The sequence below is a fragment of the Nerophis lumbriciformis genome, linkage group LG24, assembly GCF_033978685.3.
Source record: "Nerophis lumbriciformis linkage group LG24, RoL_Nlum_v2.1, whole genome shotgun sequence".
NCBI classification, from domain to species: domain Eukaryota; kingdom Metazoa; phylum Chordata; class Actinopteri; order Syngnathiformes; family Syngnathidae; genus Nerophis; species Nerophis lumbriciformis.
In genome coordinates, this window is record NC_084571.2 from 27,425,001 (window position 1) to 27,439,131 (window position 14,131).

At 40.3% G+C, this 14,131-nt stretch overlaps 1 protein-coding gene across 1 annotated transcript in view; it reads right to left on the reverse strand.

The window, feature by feature from the left end:
- Positions 1 to 3,047: 3,047 nt before the first annotated feature.
- Positions 3,048 to 14,131, reverse strand: part of fbxl20 (F-box and leucine-rich repeat protein 20) — a 42,153-nt gene continuing 31,069 nt past the window's right edge. Inside the window, exons 13-15 of the mRNA XM_061981877.1 lie at positions 12,046 to 12,102; positions 11,736 to 11,948; positions 3,048 to 7,218 (exon numbers count right to left, since the gene is read on the reverse strand). Coding sequence (XP_061837861.1) covers positions 7,111 to 7,218; positions 11,736 to 11,948; positions 12,046 to 12,102 — 378 coding nt within the window. The 3' untranslated portion in view covers positions 3,048 to 7,110. The remainder of the gene's footprint in view (positions 7,219 to 11,735; positions 11,949 to 12,045; positions 12,103 to 14,131) is intronic.

A 14,131-nucleotide genomic window follows, 5' to 3' on the forward strand; every position in this document is an offset into this window, starting at 1 on the left:
GCTGCGGGGGGAAAACACTCGTGCCTTTTAAAAACTTCCCCTTTGAGCTTGCAGCTTTTCATCCCTGCACACTGCAGATGAGGACTAACAACAAAGTCTTAAAGCTCTCAGAGGTGTGCAAGGAGGACAAAACAAAATTAAGGGCCACAGAAGGACTCCCGTGAGGTGGCAAACAGATCGCAATGTCATGGCGGCGGTTGCCAACCGGGACCACAGGTGCCCTTTGCATAGGTCTTATGTCACATGACGTCATGCAGATAGGAAGATATTGGGAAAATGTGCACATTGTTGCTGAATGTAGACTAAAAAACAAACACTGAAAAAACAAAGTGTAACACAAAAAAGTAATATAAAGCACATTGAGTCCCAGACCAATTAAATGACATATAAGAGCGTAATAACCTGCTCTGTTATGATTTTAATTGTATTTAATAGCCCATTTTAATAGCTGGGCGTCTGAGCCACAGTTAACTAGCAAATCCTTCCAAGCTCAACGCTGCCATCTAGCGGTTTTCCAAGGAAGAGCACACCCGGTGACACATAACAAGACAAGCTTTAATAATATAAGGTATATATTTATTCATACGTACATTTTCTTTTATAATCGGTTAATTGTACAAAAAAAGAAAAACAAAAAAAGGAAAAAAGATTTACAGTAATTGTATGAACTACAGTCATCGTCAAATGAAAAATGAAACCCCCGCCGGGTCACCTCTTGTCGTCTGGTGATGGTGCGTTTGGGGCCGAAAACGTCCATGGTTGGTTTGGTGGTGCGTTCAGGGTACTTTCTTTGCGATCTGAAGGATGTTTTTTTAGAGTTATCAACACGTGGAATGGAGAGGGCAAGACGGCGCCAGTGGTTGTTTTTATCCTCCTTAAATCCAATAAATATTATTCAACATTCTACACTTATTTTTCCAGTCTTGTCTGGGGGGGAGGGGGTGCAATTACTAGAGTGCAATGAGAATCTTTCGAAAGTAGAAGAAGCGCTAACTCAGTCAGTCCTTGATGGAAACATTCAAAGAGTGAATAAATAAAAAATAATCCTACGTACAATTGCACTGGCGCCAACACTTTCACCTGAGTATTTACAACAAGCAGAAAAAAACACCTCATTTCCGGATGTAGACAGTGAACGCAACACGAAGCAGGTGCGATCTGAACCACGCCCCCCGCCTAAAAACTACAGATTTCAACTTCCGCAGCTTCAGGGCAGCTCCGTTGTAATTTGGCCAATCAGAGCAGTGTTCCTCATTAGCCCCGCCTCCTCTCTCCATGAAAACACAAGTCTACCAAAGAGCACGAAGGCCACGCTGAAGAGAAAAAAAGTGATAATAATTATAAATATTAAAATTGAAATGTTATATTATTATACTGGGAAAAAAGATACGGTTGAAGGCCAAATAATGTAGTATTATTTGTAGTATAATTTTATTTATTTTTTTACTTGACAAAATAAAAAGCCAAATATAACAAGAAAAAAGTCATAATTTACAATCAATAAATTAAGTTGAAATGTTAGATGTTTGTAATTCTAAATTTGTATAAAATGGGATAGTCTCCAGCTCATCTTTGACCCTAATGATAAGTGGCATCGAAAATAGATGGATGCTCAAGTAGTATAATGGTATAGTAGTATAATATAAGGGAGGAAAATGGTAATTTATAACTAATATTGCATTATATTACGAGGAAAAAACTTGTTGTTTACCAAATATAGTATAATATTAAGCAGGGGGAAAATCGGGACGTAAAAAAAAAAAAAAGTATAATATGAGGGTGGAAATTAAATAAATAATAAAATAATAATAAATAAAATAATGAGTAATAAGGTTAGATATTAATTTGTAAAAAGTAAAGTAGTATATATTATGAGGGGAAAAGTTGTAAATTACAAAACAATTAGTTGGAGAATATTTGTAACAATCTGAGGAAAAAAAACATCACTTATAAGAATAAAGTTCTAAGAAAGAAAATTGGGATATAACATTGTGAGAATAAATGTATGGCATGGTTTGAAAAAAAAAATATATATATATATATATATATATATATATATATATATATATATATATATATATATATATATATATATATATAAATATTACCAGAATAAAACTATAATATTGCCCCAAAAAAAGTAATATTTTATTAGAAACATTTATGAGAACATAATGAGAAGAAAGTCATATAATAATGTTGAAATTCACAAGGAATACAGTTGTAATATTAAATAATTAACTTAGGAAAAGGGAAAAAAGATAATCATAGGAATTGAGTAATATTAGAAAAAAAGCGTAGCACAATATAGGGCAAGGATGAAGTCATACGAGAACAAATATGTACTTTATGTGGGAAAAACAAAGATTTATGAGAATATTGTTGTATTACTCCAATACATTTGTTCTGAGGGTAAGAGGAAAAAATAGACAAATGTTTAACCTCGTTATATTACCGGAGCAAAATTGAAATAATGCAATAATGAATAAATAATTTATGAGGGAAAAAAACGTATAAAATAATTCACAAATAAAGCTGTAATATGAAAAAATGAAGTTTTAACGTTTGATGCAATTTACAAGGAAAGGGCGTATTATGGGGTAAAATAAATATTACAAAAACCTTAAATATTGCAAGAAAAAACACTTAACTATGGAGGGAAAACAATTGTGATGTTAAATTAATAGTTGTAGTAATACATTGGTAACCTTTCAAGGGAAAAACAACAATTCTTATTAAATTAAAAATATTAAAGAAATAATTAGTGTTTTGGCACTTCAGCAGTTTAAATGTGATTGTTAAAAACATTTTACCCACCCTGAAAAAAAAAATTGTTGTTATCTTTGCTCAATCGTATCAAATATATCCCAGAATGCTTTGTGTTTATTACGACTGTTTTCTTGTTGCCTTTCTTTTCGGTGTGGCCTTGACGCTCCTTTGGCCGTAAAAGCTCATCGAAATTTGATTGCTGGCTTTTTCTTCCTGTTGATTCGTGAAAGTAATCCCTCTTCTTCTTCTTTTTGCCCCCTCATCGTTTTTCAAAGACCTTTCTTTTTTTTTTTTTTCATGTGTTCATCATCATCATCATCATCATCATGGAGCGACTGCCACAATGGTCGCTTGTGCACATTTAAAAAACAAACTAGAAGTGTCTCATGCAGCATTTGGCATCTTCTTCAGTCCCCGAATGTGTGCCTCCTTTTTTTTCTTTTTTTTTTAGAAAAATAATCTTTTATTTGCCCCCCACCCGCTGCTGCCATACAATGAAGCACATAGACACAAGAGAGAAGGGAGTGGGAGGGGGGCTGTACCAACCTTACTGTGTGTGTGTGTGTGTGTGTGTGTGTGTGTGTGTGTGTGTGTGTGTGTGTGTGTGTGTGTGTGTGTTAGTAAAAATTGTTTTGAAATGTTCTCCTTTGTAAACAGTCTGGATTTTGCGTCAAGAGGTGCAAAAAAAGTGGACAGTTTTGTTTTTTTCCCACTGGCTGTGACACTTTTTTGGGATGTATATGTGTGAATGGGGGGATGGGGGGTGGGGGGGGGGGGGGGGGGGGCGGGGGGCACAAGTACCAGACTTTGAACAGTGCAGGATGTGAGTGAGCTGGGTTTCTTCCAATATGCATCAAACAGCAAGATTGTTTTGTCTTTGTGCAAAGGTTTGCATTGTTTTTTTTTTTGCTTATTTTCTTAAATCTAATACATTCAAGCGATGCCAACTTAGACCTCAAGTACATAACAGTGTGTGTGGGTGGTGGTGGGTGGGAGGTATATGTTTAATGGTGGCCAACAGGGGCAAACGCTCCAAACACAGAAAAGATCCAAAAACAAAAACCAACACATGCATTTGGAAAATGCTGCAACCACAAACAGGAAGCCAGGATGATAAGAAAGAAAGTAACCGTCAGGCTACAAGGAAGTTAGCCATGCGAGCTACAAGGAAGTTAGCATGGCGACAACATAGTCAGCATGGTTACCAGAAAAATTATCTGTGTGGGCTACCAGGAAGTTGGCGTAGTTACCAGGAAGTTAGCAAGACTACCGTGAAGTTAGCTGCGCGGGCTAACAAGAAATTAGCAACGGCTACCAGGTAGTTAGCGTGCTTGCCAGGAAATTATCCGTGCGGGCTACCAGGATGTTATCAGTGCAGGCTACCAGAAAACTAGCCGTACGGGGTATCAAGGATTTAGCATGACTACCAGTTAGTTAGCCGTGCGGTCTACCGGGAAGTTTACATGACTACCAGGAAGTTAGCCGCGTGGGTACCAGAAAGTTAGCATAGTTACAAGGACGTTAGCCAAATGGACTACCAGGAAGTTAGCATGGCTACAACGTAGTTAGCCATGCAGGCTACCAAGAAGTTAACATGACTACCAGAAAGTTAGCATAGTTACAAGGAAGTTAGCCATATGGACTACCAGGAAGTTAGCATGGCTACAAGGTAGTTAGCCATGCAGGCTACCAAGAAGTTAACAAGACTAGCAGAAAGTTAGCATGTCTACCAGGAAGTTAGCCACACGCACTACCAGGAAGATAGTATGGCTATCAGGAAGTTAGAATGCTAACCATGGCTACCAGGAAGTTAGCATGCTAACCATGGCTAACAGGAAGTTAGCATGAATACCAGGAAGTTAGCATGAATACCAGGAAGTTACTTACGCGGGCTACCAGGAAGTTAACTGTATGGGCTACCAAGAAGTTAGCCACGCGGGTAACCAAGAAGTTAGCCACGCAGGCTACCAGGAAATTAGCCGTGCAGGCTTCCAGGAAGATAGCAAGGATACAAGACAGTTAGCATGGTTACCAGGAAATGATCTGTGTGGACTACCAGGAAGATAGCTGCGCGGGCTACCAAGAAATTAGGTAGTTAGCATGGTTGCCAGGAAATTATCAGAGCGGGCTACCAGGATGTTATCAGTGCAGGCTACCAGAAAACTAGCCGTACGAGGTATCAAGAAATTAGCATGACTACTAGTTAGTTAGCCGTGCAGTCTACCGTGAAGTTTACATGACTACCAGGAAGTTAGCCGCGTGGGCTACCAGAAATATAGCATATTTACCAGGAAGTTAGCATGGCTACAAGGTAGTTAGCCGTGCGGGCTACCAAGAAGTTAAAATGACTAGCAGAAAGTTAGCATGTCTACCAGGAAGTTAGCCACACTGGGTACCAGGAAGATAGTATGGCTATCAGGAAGTTAGCATGCTAACCATGGCGACCAGGAAGTTAGCATGAATACCAGGAAGTTACTTACGCGGGTTACCAGGAAGTTAACTGTATGGGGTACCAAGAAGTTAGCCACGCGGGCAACCAAGAAGTTAGCCACGCGGGCTACCAGGAAATTAGCCGTGCAGGCTTCCAGGAAGATAGCATAGATACAAGACAATTAGCATGGTTACCAGATACCACAAGGTATCAAGGAATTAGCATGACTACCAGGTAGTTAGCCGTGCAGTCTACCGGGAAGTTTACATGACTACCAGGAAGTTAGCCGCGTGGGTACCAGAAAGTTAGCATAGTTACCAGGAAGTTAGCCGTATGGACCACCAGGAAGTTAACATGGCTACAAGGTAGATAGACATGCAGGCTACCAAGAAGTTAACATGACTAGCAGAAAGTTAGCATGTCTACCAGGAAGTTAGCCACACGGGGTACCAGGAAGATAGTATGGCTATCAGAAAGTTAGCATGCTAACCATGGCTAACAGGAAGTTAGCATGAATACCAAGTTACTTACGCGGGCTACCAGGAAGTTAACTGTATGGGTTACCAAGAAGTTAGCCACGCGGGTAACCAAGAAGTTAACCGTACAGGCTTCCAGGAAGATAGCATGGATACAAGACAGTTAGCATGGTTACCAGATACCACGAGGTATCAAGGAATTAGCATGACTACCAGGTAGTTAGCTGTGCGGTCTACCGGGCAGTTTACAAGACTACCAGGAAGTTAGCCGCGTGGGCTATCAGAAATTTAGCATAGTTACCAGGAAGTTAGCCATATGGACTACCAGGAAGTTAGCATGGCTACATGGTAGTTAGCCGTGCGGGCTACCGGGAAGTTAACATGACTACCAGGAAGTTAGCATGTCTACCAGGAAGTTAGCCACGGCGGCTACTAGAAAGATAGCATGGGCTATCAGGAAGTTAGCATGCTAACCATGGTTACCAGGAAGTTAGTTGCCAGGGCTACCAGGAATTTAACATGACTTCCAGGAAGTTAACTGTACGGGCTAGCAGAAAGTTAGCCACGGCGGGCTACCAGGAAGTTAGCCGTGCAGGCTTCCAGGAAGTTAGCACGGCTACCAGGAAGTTAGCCGTGCAGGCTTTCAGGAAGTTAGCACGGCTACCAGGAAGTTAGCCGTGCAGGCTTCCAGGAAGTTAGCACGGCTACCAGGAAGTTAGCCGCACGGGCTGATGTTTTAAATGAACTTGCAGCATTGCTGTTAAGCAGTTGTTTTGTGGGTTCTTTTTTGCATTGGGAGCATTTTCTTGTTTCATTCATTTTTTGGTGTTTGTTCATTCTGAGATCATTTTTGGTTTTGGAGCGTTTGCTGCGTGTTTGCTGCACGTTTGCTGCGCGTTTCTTGCGCGTTTGTTGCTGTCGGCCATTGTACAATTTGAATAATATACTCAAATATCACATGACAGTTGCCTATTAATTGGTATATTTGGGCTGGATTGGAGCAATTAAAAAAAAACATGTTTTTTTAAGACAGAGCAGCTAATAAAACCAAAATATTGCAATATTCTGGATTTCTTTTTGAATTCTTCATCTAATGAAGCACAAAAATCCTTCATAAGTGTTTGTAGCCTTTTTACAATACCTTCGTTGTAATACTGCAGTCAAAAACATGAACCTGTGGAGTGTGCGTGTGTGTGTGTGTGTGTGTGTGTGTGTGTGTGTGTGTGTGTGTGTGTGTTACCCTGCACTGTTTGGTCTCTCTCTCTCTGGAGCTCCGAAGGTGAGGGGGGTGGGGGGGGGGGGGGGGGGGGGGGGGGGGGGTCGGGGACCCATGGCCATGTACTGCTTGATTGGGCTAAGCCCCCAGGTCAGGGAATAGGAAACGTGTAACACCGGTGACATGTGAAAGAAGGAAGGCGGCGGACGTCTTTTACATCATAGCAGGACACAGCAGCGGCAAAACCTCTGGCGGCTGCCCCCCACCGAAGGGGGCGGAGTCACGGGGGCGAAGTAGGCGTGCACTTTGATGTTAGGCAGGTGGGTCTACAAGATGGGACGAGAAGAAGAAAAGAGAATTTGAGAAGTTTGAAAATGTCCAGAAGTAGAGATGTCCGATAATGGCTTTTTTGCCGATATCCGATATTGTCCAACTCTTAATTACCGATTCCGATATATACAGTCGTGGAATTAACACATTATCATGCCTGATTTTGTTGTGATGCCGCGCTGGATGCATTAAACAATGTAACAAGGTTTTCCAAAATAAATCAACTCAAGTTATGAAAAAAATGCCAACATGGCACAGCCATATTTATTATTGAAGTCACAAAGTGCATTATTTTTTTTAATATGCCTCAAAACATTGGCTTGGAATTTGGGACATGCTCTCCCTGAAAGAGCATGAGGAGGTTGAGGTGGGCGGGGTTGAGGTGGGGAGAGGGGGCTAGCGGGGGGGTTTATATTGTAGCGTCCCGGAAGAGTTAGTGCTGCAAGGGGTTCTGGGTATTTGTTCTGTTGTGTTACGGTGCGGATGTTCTCCTGAAATGTGTTTGTCATTCTTGTTTGGTGTGGGTTCACAGTGTGGCACATATTTGTAACAGTGTTAAAGTTGTTTATACGGCCACCCTCAGTGTGACCTGTATGGCTGTTGACCTAGTATGAAATGCATTCACTTGTGTGTGTGAAAAGCCGTAGATATTTTGTGATTGGGCCGGCACGCAAAGGCAGTGCCTTTAAGGTTTATTGGCGCTCTGTACTTCTCCCTACGTCCGTGTACACAGCGCCGTTTTAAAAAGTCGTAAATTTTACTTTTGAAACCGATACCGATAATTTTGAAACCGATACCTATAATTTCCGATATTACATTTTAAAGCATTTATCGGCCGATAATATCGGGAGTCCGATATTATCGGACATCCCTAGTTACAGCCTTATTCCAAAATAATACATTCATTTTTGTCCACAAAAATCTACACACATTACCACGTAACGACATAAGTAAAACAGTTTTTTTTTTTTTAGAAATGTTTGCAAATGTATTAAAAATAAAAAAACTAAGAAATCACATGTACATAAGTACTCACAGCCTCTGCCATGACACTCAGAGGTGAACTCAGGTGCATCATCCTTGTGTGTGAAGTGTGTGTGAATTTCCAGATGACTGTGTGACTTTCCTCAGGCTTCTATTGCTATAGCTATAAACTGAGGACTGCACACTGAAAAATCAAAGCATGCGGGGGCCTTTATAAAAAAAAAACAATACTATGTAGTAACCCTTTAAGAGGTCACCTCAATTTTGGTGAATGGTACAAAAGGGTCTCAGTTATAAAAGTGTTAAAAACAAGTCCGTTATTATTTTTTTTATTTTGTTTAAATATCTATAGGTCAACTTAAGATATATTTGTTGTTGTTCCATCCCTTGATGCTGAGTGCCAAGCAGGGAGGTAATGGGTCCCATTTTTATAGTCTTTGGTATGACTCGGCCGGGGTTTGAGCTCACAACCTACCGATCTCAGGGCGGACACTCTAACCACTAGGCCAGCGATGTAGACGACGTCCAAGAAACCCACAATGCGTCTACTTGGCCACATTTGGACAAATGTATGCGTCTGGATAAAACATTCATTTGAGTTGTTTACCATGAAAGCCCAAATCAAAACTGTTCTGGCATATTTCGCACGACAAATGCTGCCAAAAATGTATGCCGCAATTTAGTCAAGTCACTTACATGGCGCTGACCAGAACCGTACATGTGTGACAGTCCATTACAACGTTGACTGGGAATTAAAAAGTGCCTGCCTGCAAATTAATTTTTTTTATCTGAGTTTGATACATTTTGTATCATTTGCACAGCTATGTTATTTATTTTACATAGAAATAATATTTTTCTATTTTAGTTACCGTATTTTTTGGACTATAAGTCGCCCCGGAGTAAACGTCGCACCGGCCGAAAATGCACAATAAAGAAGGAAAAAAACATATATACGTCGCACTGGAGTATAAGTCGCATTTTTGGGGGAAATTTATTTGATAAAACCCAACACCAAGAATAGACATTTGAAAGGCAATTTAAAATAAATAAAGAATAGTGAACAACAGGCTGAATAAGTGTACGTTATATGAGGCATAAATAACCAACGGAGAACGTGCCTGGTATGTTAACGTAACATATTATGGTAAGAGTCATTCAAATAACTATAACATATAGAACATGCTATACGTTTACCAAACAATCTGTCACTCCCGATCGCTAAATCCGATGAAATCTTCCTCCCCGGTGTCGCCTCTGGTATGTCCTTTCTTTCTGCTGCTCGATCGCCGTTCTCTGCTGCATATTTCACTACGTCCAGCTTGTAATCTGCAGTATATGATTTCGTTTTCGGTGCCATTTTAGTTCAGCCCTTCTCAGTTTTTATAAGTTACCGCCAATGTTGATGTGATCCATTTTAATAGCTACGGCGGTAGCGTATAGCATATAGCAGTTAGCATACCATGACCCCCCAATGCACTTCTCCCATGACCCTCCCCCGCCGAATTCTTATTGGTTGACGTGTGAGTGACGATTGCTGCCATTTGCTTCGTCTCTTACACGAATGAGATAAATAATATGACCCACAATGCACTTCTGCCATGACCCTCCCCCACCAAATTCTGATTGGTTGACGTGTGAGTGACGATTGCTGACATTTGCTTCGTCTCTTACGCGAATGAGATAAATAATATTATTTGATATTTTACGGTAATGTGTTAATAATTTCACACATAAGTCGCTCCGGAGTATAAGTCGCACCCACGGCCAAACTATGAAAAAAATGCCGTTTATAATCCGAAAAATACAGTATATAATTCTGTGCAACTTAAACAGTTTATTTTCTGTGCTGTTAAAGGGGAACATTATCACCAGACCTATGTAAGCGTCAATATATACCTTGATGTTGCAGAAAAAAGACCATATAATTTTTTAACCAATTTCCGAACTCTAAATGGGTGAAATTTGGCGAATTAAACGCCTTTCTATTATTCGCTCTCGGAGCGATGACGTCACAACGTGACGTCACATCGGGAAGCAATCCGCCATTTTCTCAAACACCGAGTCAAATCAGCTCTGTTATTTTCCGTTTTTTCGACTGTTTTCCGTACCTTGGAGACATCATGCCTCGTCGGTGTGTTGTCGGAGGGTGTAACAACACGAACAGGGACGGATTCAAGTTGCACCAGTGGCCCAAAGATGCGAAAGTGGCAAGAAATTGGACGTTTGTTCCGCACACTTTACTGACGAAAGCTATGCTACGACAGAGATGGCAAGAATGTGTGGATATCCTGCGACACTCAAAGCAGATGCATTTCCAACTGGACTGGACAGATCAGCTTTCAGGAAAAGAGAGCGGATGAGGGTATGTCTACAGAATATATTAATTGATGAAAATTGGGCTGTCTGCACTCTCAAAGTGCATGTTGTTGCCAAATGTATTTCATATGCTGTAAACCTAGTTCATAGTTGTTAGTTTCCTTTAATGCCAAACAAACACATGCCAATCGTTGGTTAGAAGGCGATCGCCGAATTCGTCCTCGCTTTCTCCCGTGTCGCTGGCTGTCGTGTCGTTTTCGTCGGTTTCGCTTGCATACGGTTCAAACAGATATGGCTCAATAGCTTCAGTTTCTTCTTCAATTTCGTTTTCGCTACCTGCCTCCACACTACAACCATCCGTTTCAATACATGCGTAATCTGTTGAATCGCTTAAGCCGCTGAAATCCGAGTCTGAATCCGAGCTAATGTCGCTATACCTTGCTGTTCTATCCGCCATGTTTGTTTGTATTGGCATCACTGTGTGACGTCACAGGAAAATGGACGGGTGTATATAACGATGGTTAAAATCAGGCACTTTGAAGCTTTTTTTAGGGATATTGCGTGATGGGTAAAATTTTGAAAAAAACTTCAAAAAATAAAATAAGCCACTGGGAACTGATTTTTAATGGTTTTAACCCTTCTGAAATTGTGATAATGTTCCCCTTTAATACCCATCTTGACTAACTGGGTTAATAAAAGTGCCACGGACTGTTTACAGTACAGTTGTCATTCACTTCAATTTCAGTGAATCTCGCTCAAAAATGAATATCTTTATTTGTATACTTTCACCGGAAAATATATAGAGATATATATATATAATATGGAGTTTAAGTAAAAATGTATCGAGATAAGCTTTTTCGTCAATATCACCCAGCCCTACCCTCAAGGTAGTTTTGTAATATTAGAGCCAATATTGCACCGTTTTCCCGTTACGTCGATTTGCGCTTTTATTCCACTTTTTATGTTTTTTTTTTTTTAATAAAAAGTATTTTTAAAATGTGTCTCAGGCCTTACAAAAAAATCACCTGAGGGATCTGAATTGGTCCCCGGGCCGCACTTTGGACACCCCCGCTATGAACTCATTACCCTGCCAGCAGTGGACTATTCAAAGACGAGTACTTTCTAGCAGCATTCATTCATTTAAAATGATTGTATGCGACGGCATGTAAAGTTCAAGGTTCATCCTCAAATGAGGCCCCCTCCCCCTACTCACCCGGAGCCTCTTGATGCCGGCGCGAGTGATCTGCTGGCAGTCGTAGAGCTCGATGCGGTCCAGGCTGTGGCAGCTCTTCAGGTGTTCCAGCGAGGCGTCCGTGATCAGTGGGCAGTTGTCCAGCTCGATCACCTCCAGCCGGTCGTGAGCGCAGGGCCCGCTGCCCAGGTGCCGGATGCCGTCATCGGTGATGAGCTCGCAGTGGGAGAGACTCTGCGGGTCGGGGGAGAGAGTGAACTCGGTGACCTGGCTGTGATGTGATGTGCTGCCTCCGCAAAACGTGTGCAGAGCGGCCGGGCGGAACACTCACCAGAACTTGCAAGCGAGGGCAGTATATTGACAGCTGTGTAAGTGTTCCATCTGTGATCTGGACGCAAAGAATGTTATGATTAATAGACAATAAAACAAACGCTTTAAACGCTCCATGAATAAAACAGTCTATCAACGGAGCACAATGTGCACACGTCACAAATGTCGCCATTTCAGGTATCGGTACGTACAAATAAAAGTTAAACAAGAAAATAAAAGAAATACAAGTCCATTTAAAAAGTAAAAATAATAAATACGTAATTTAAAAAAAAAAAAACAATAACAAAATAAAAGATTTTAAAAAATGACCTAAAAAATAGCAAATACAATGTCAACAGATGCTAAAAGGTTGCTAAGCATTTTGAGTTTACTGTAGGACCTCGATATTTACGGGGTTCCAAGACCTCCACCATGGCCGGAAAAACAAGATAAATGGTGCGTGAATACTCCCGTTAAAAAGGGTAATTGTTTTCTACACTTAAAACACTTCCTTATGGTCTACATAACATGCATCGGTGGTTCTTTGCTCAAACTTTTGCATAGATTATGTTTTGCAGACCGTCTCTTCGAAATGCGCTGTTTTGAGGGCAGTATATTGACAGCTGTGCAAGTGTTCCATCTGTGATCTGACGCAAAAAATGTTATGATTAATAGACAATAAAACAAACGCTTTAAAAGCTAAATGAATAATGTCTATCAACGGAGCACAAAGTGCACACATCGCAAATGTCGCCATTTCAGGTATGTACAAATAAAAGTGAAATAAGAAAATAAAATAAATACAAGTGCATTTAAAAAGTAAAACCAATAAATACATAAAAAATTTGAAAAACAATAACAAAATAAAAGGTAAAAAAACTCAACTAAAAATTAGCAAATACAATGTCAACAGATGCTAAAAGGTTGCTAAGACATGTTGAGTTTACTGTAGAACCTCGATATTTACGGGGTTCCAAGACCTCCACAAATGCCGGAAAAAACGAGATAAATGGTGCGTGAGTACTCCCGGTAAAAAAAGGTAATTTTTTTCTACATTTAAAACACTTCCTTATGGTCTACATAACATGCGTTCTTTGCTCAAACTTTTGCATAGATTATGTTTTACAGACCGTCTCTTCAGACTGTGCCGTTTTGAGGGCAGTATATTGACAGCTGTGCAAGTGTTCCATCTGTGATCTGACGCAAAGAATGTCATGATTAATAGACAATAAAACAAACGCTTTAAAAGCTCAATGAATAAAACAGTCTATCAACGGAGCACAAAGTGCACACATCGCAAATGTCACCATTTCAGGTATGTACAAATAAAAGGGAAATAAGAAAATAAAAGGAATACAAGTCCATTTAAAAAGTAACACCAATAAATACGTTAACAGTTAGAAAACAATAACAAATAAATAAATAAATAAATAAAATAAAAGGTTTAAAAAAAAAACCTAATAAAATGTCAACAGATGCTAAAAGGTAGCGAAAACCTGAGTTTACAGTAGAACCTCGATATTTACGGGGTTCCTAGACCTCCACAAATTCAAGAAAAAAACGAGACAAGTGGTGTGTGAATACTCCCGTTAAAATGAGTAATTTTTTTCTACATTTATCAATCAATCAATGTTTACTTATATAGCCCTAAATCACAAGTGTCTCAAAGGGCTGCACAAGCCACAACGACATCTTTGGCTCAGATCCCACATCAGGGGAAGAAAAAAACTCAACCCAATGGGATGACAATGAGAAACACATTCAAAACACTTCCTTATGGGCTACATAACATGCAATGGTGGTTCTTTGCTCAAAATTTTGCATGGATTATTTTTTGCAGACCGTCTCTTCAGAATGCGCCGTTTTGTGGGCGGTCTTATTTACGTGCCTCCACTTTGACAAGAGTCTTCTCCCCGTCAGCCATATTGTGGCTTTTAGCACTTCCATTGCAAGGCTACTGACAGATACAAGTTTAAACTACACGCTACTTTGTATTGGAAATGGCCACAGTGGAGGATACATGTGCATGTACGAGCCAGTCTGCCCCACAACGAGAGAATAGAGAAAAAGAAGGGGCTTATTGACTACATTGTCTGACTACAAAGCAC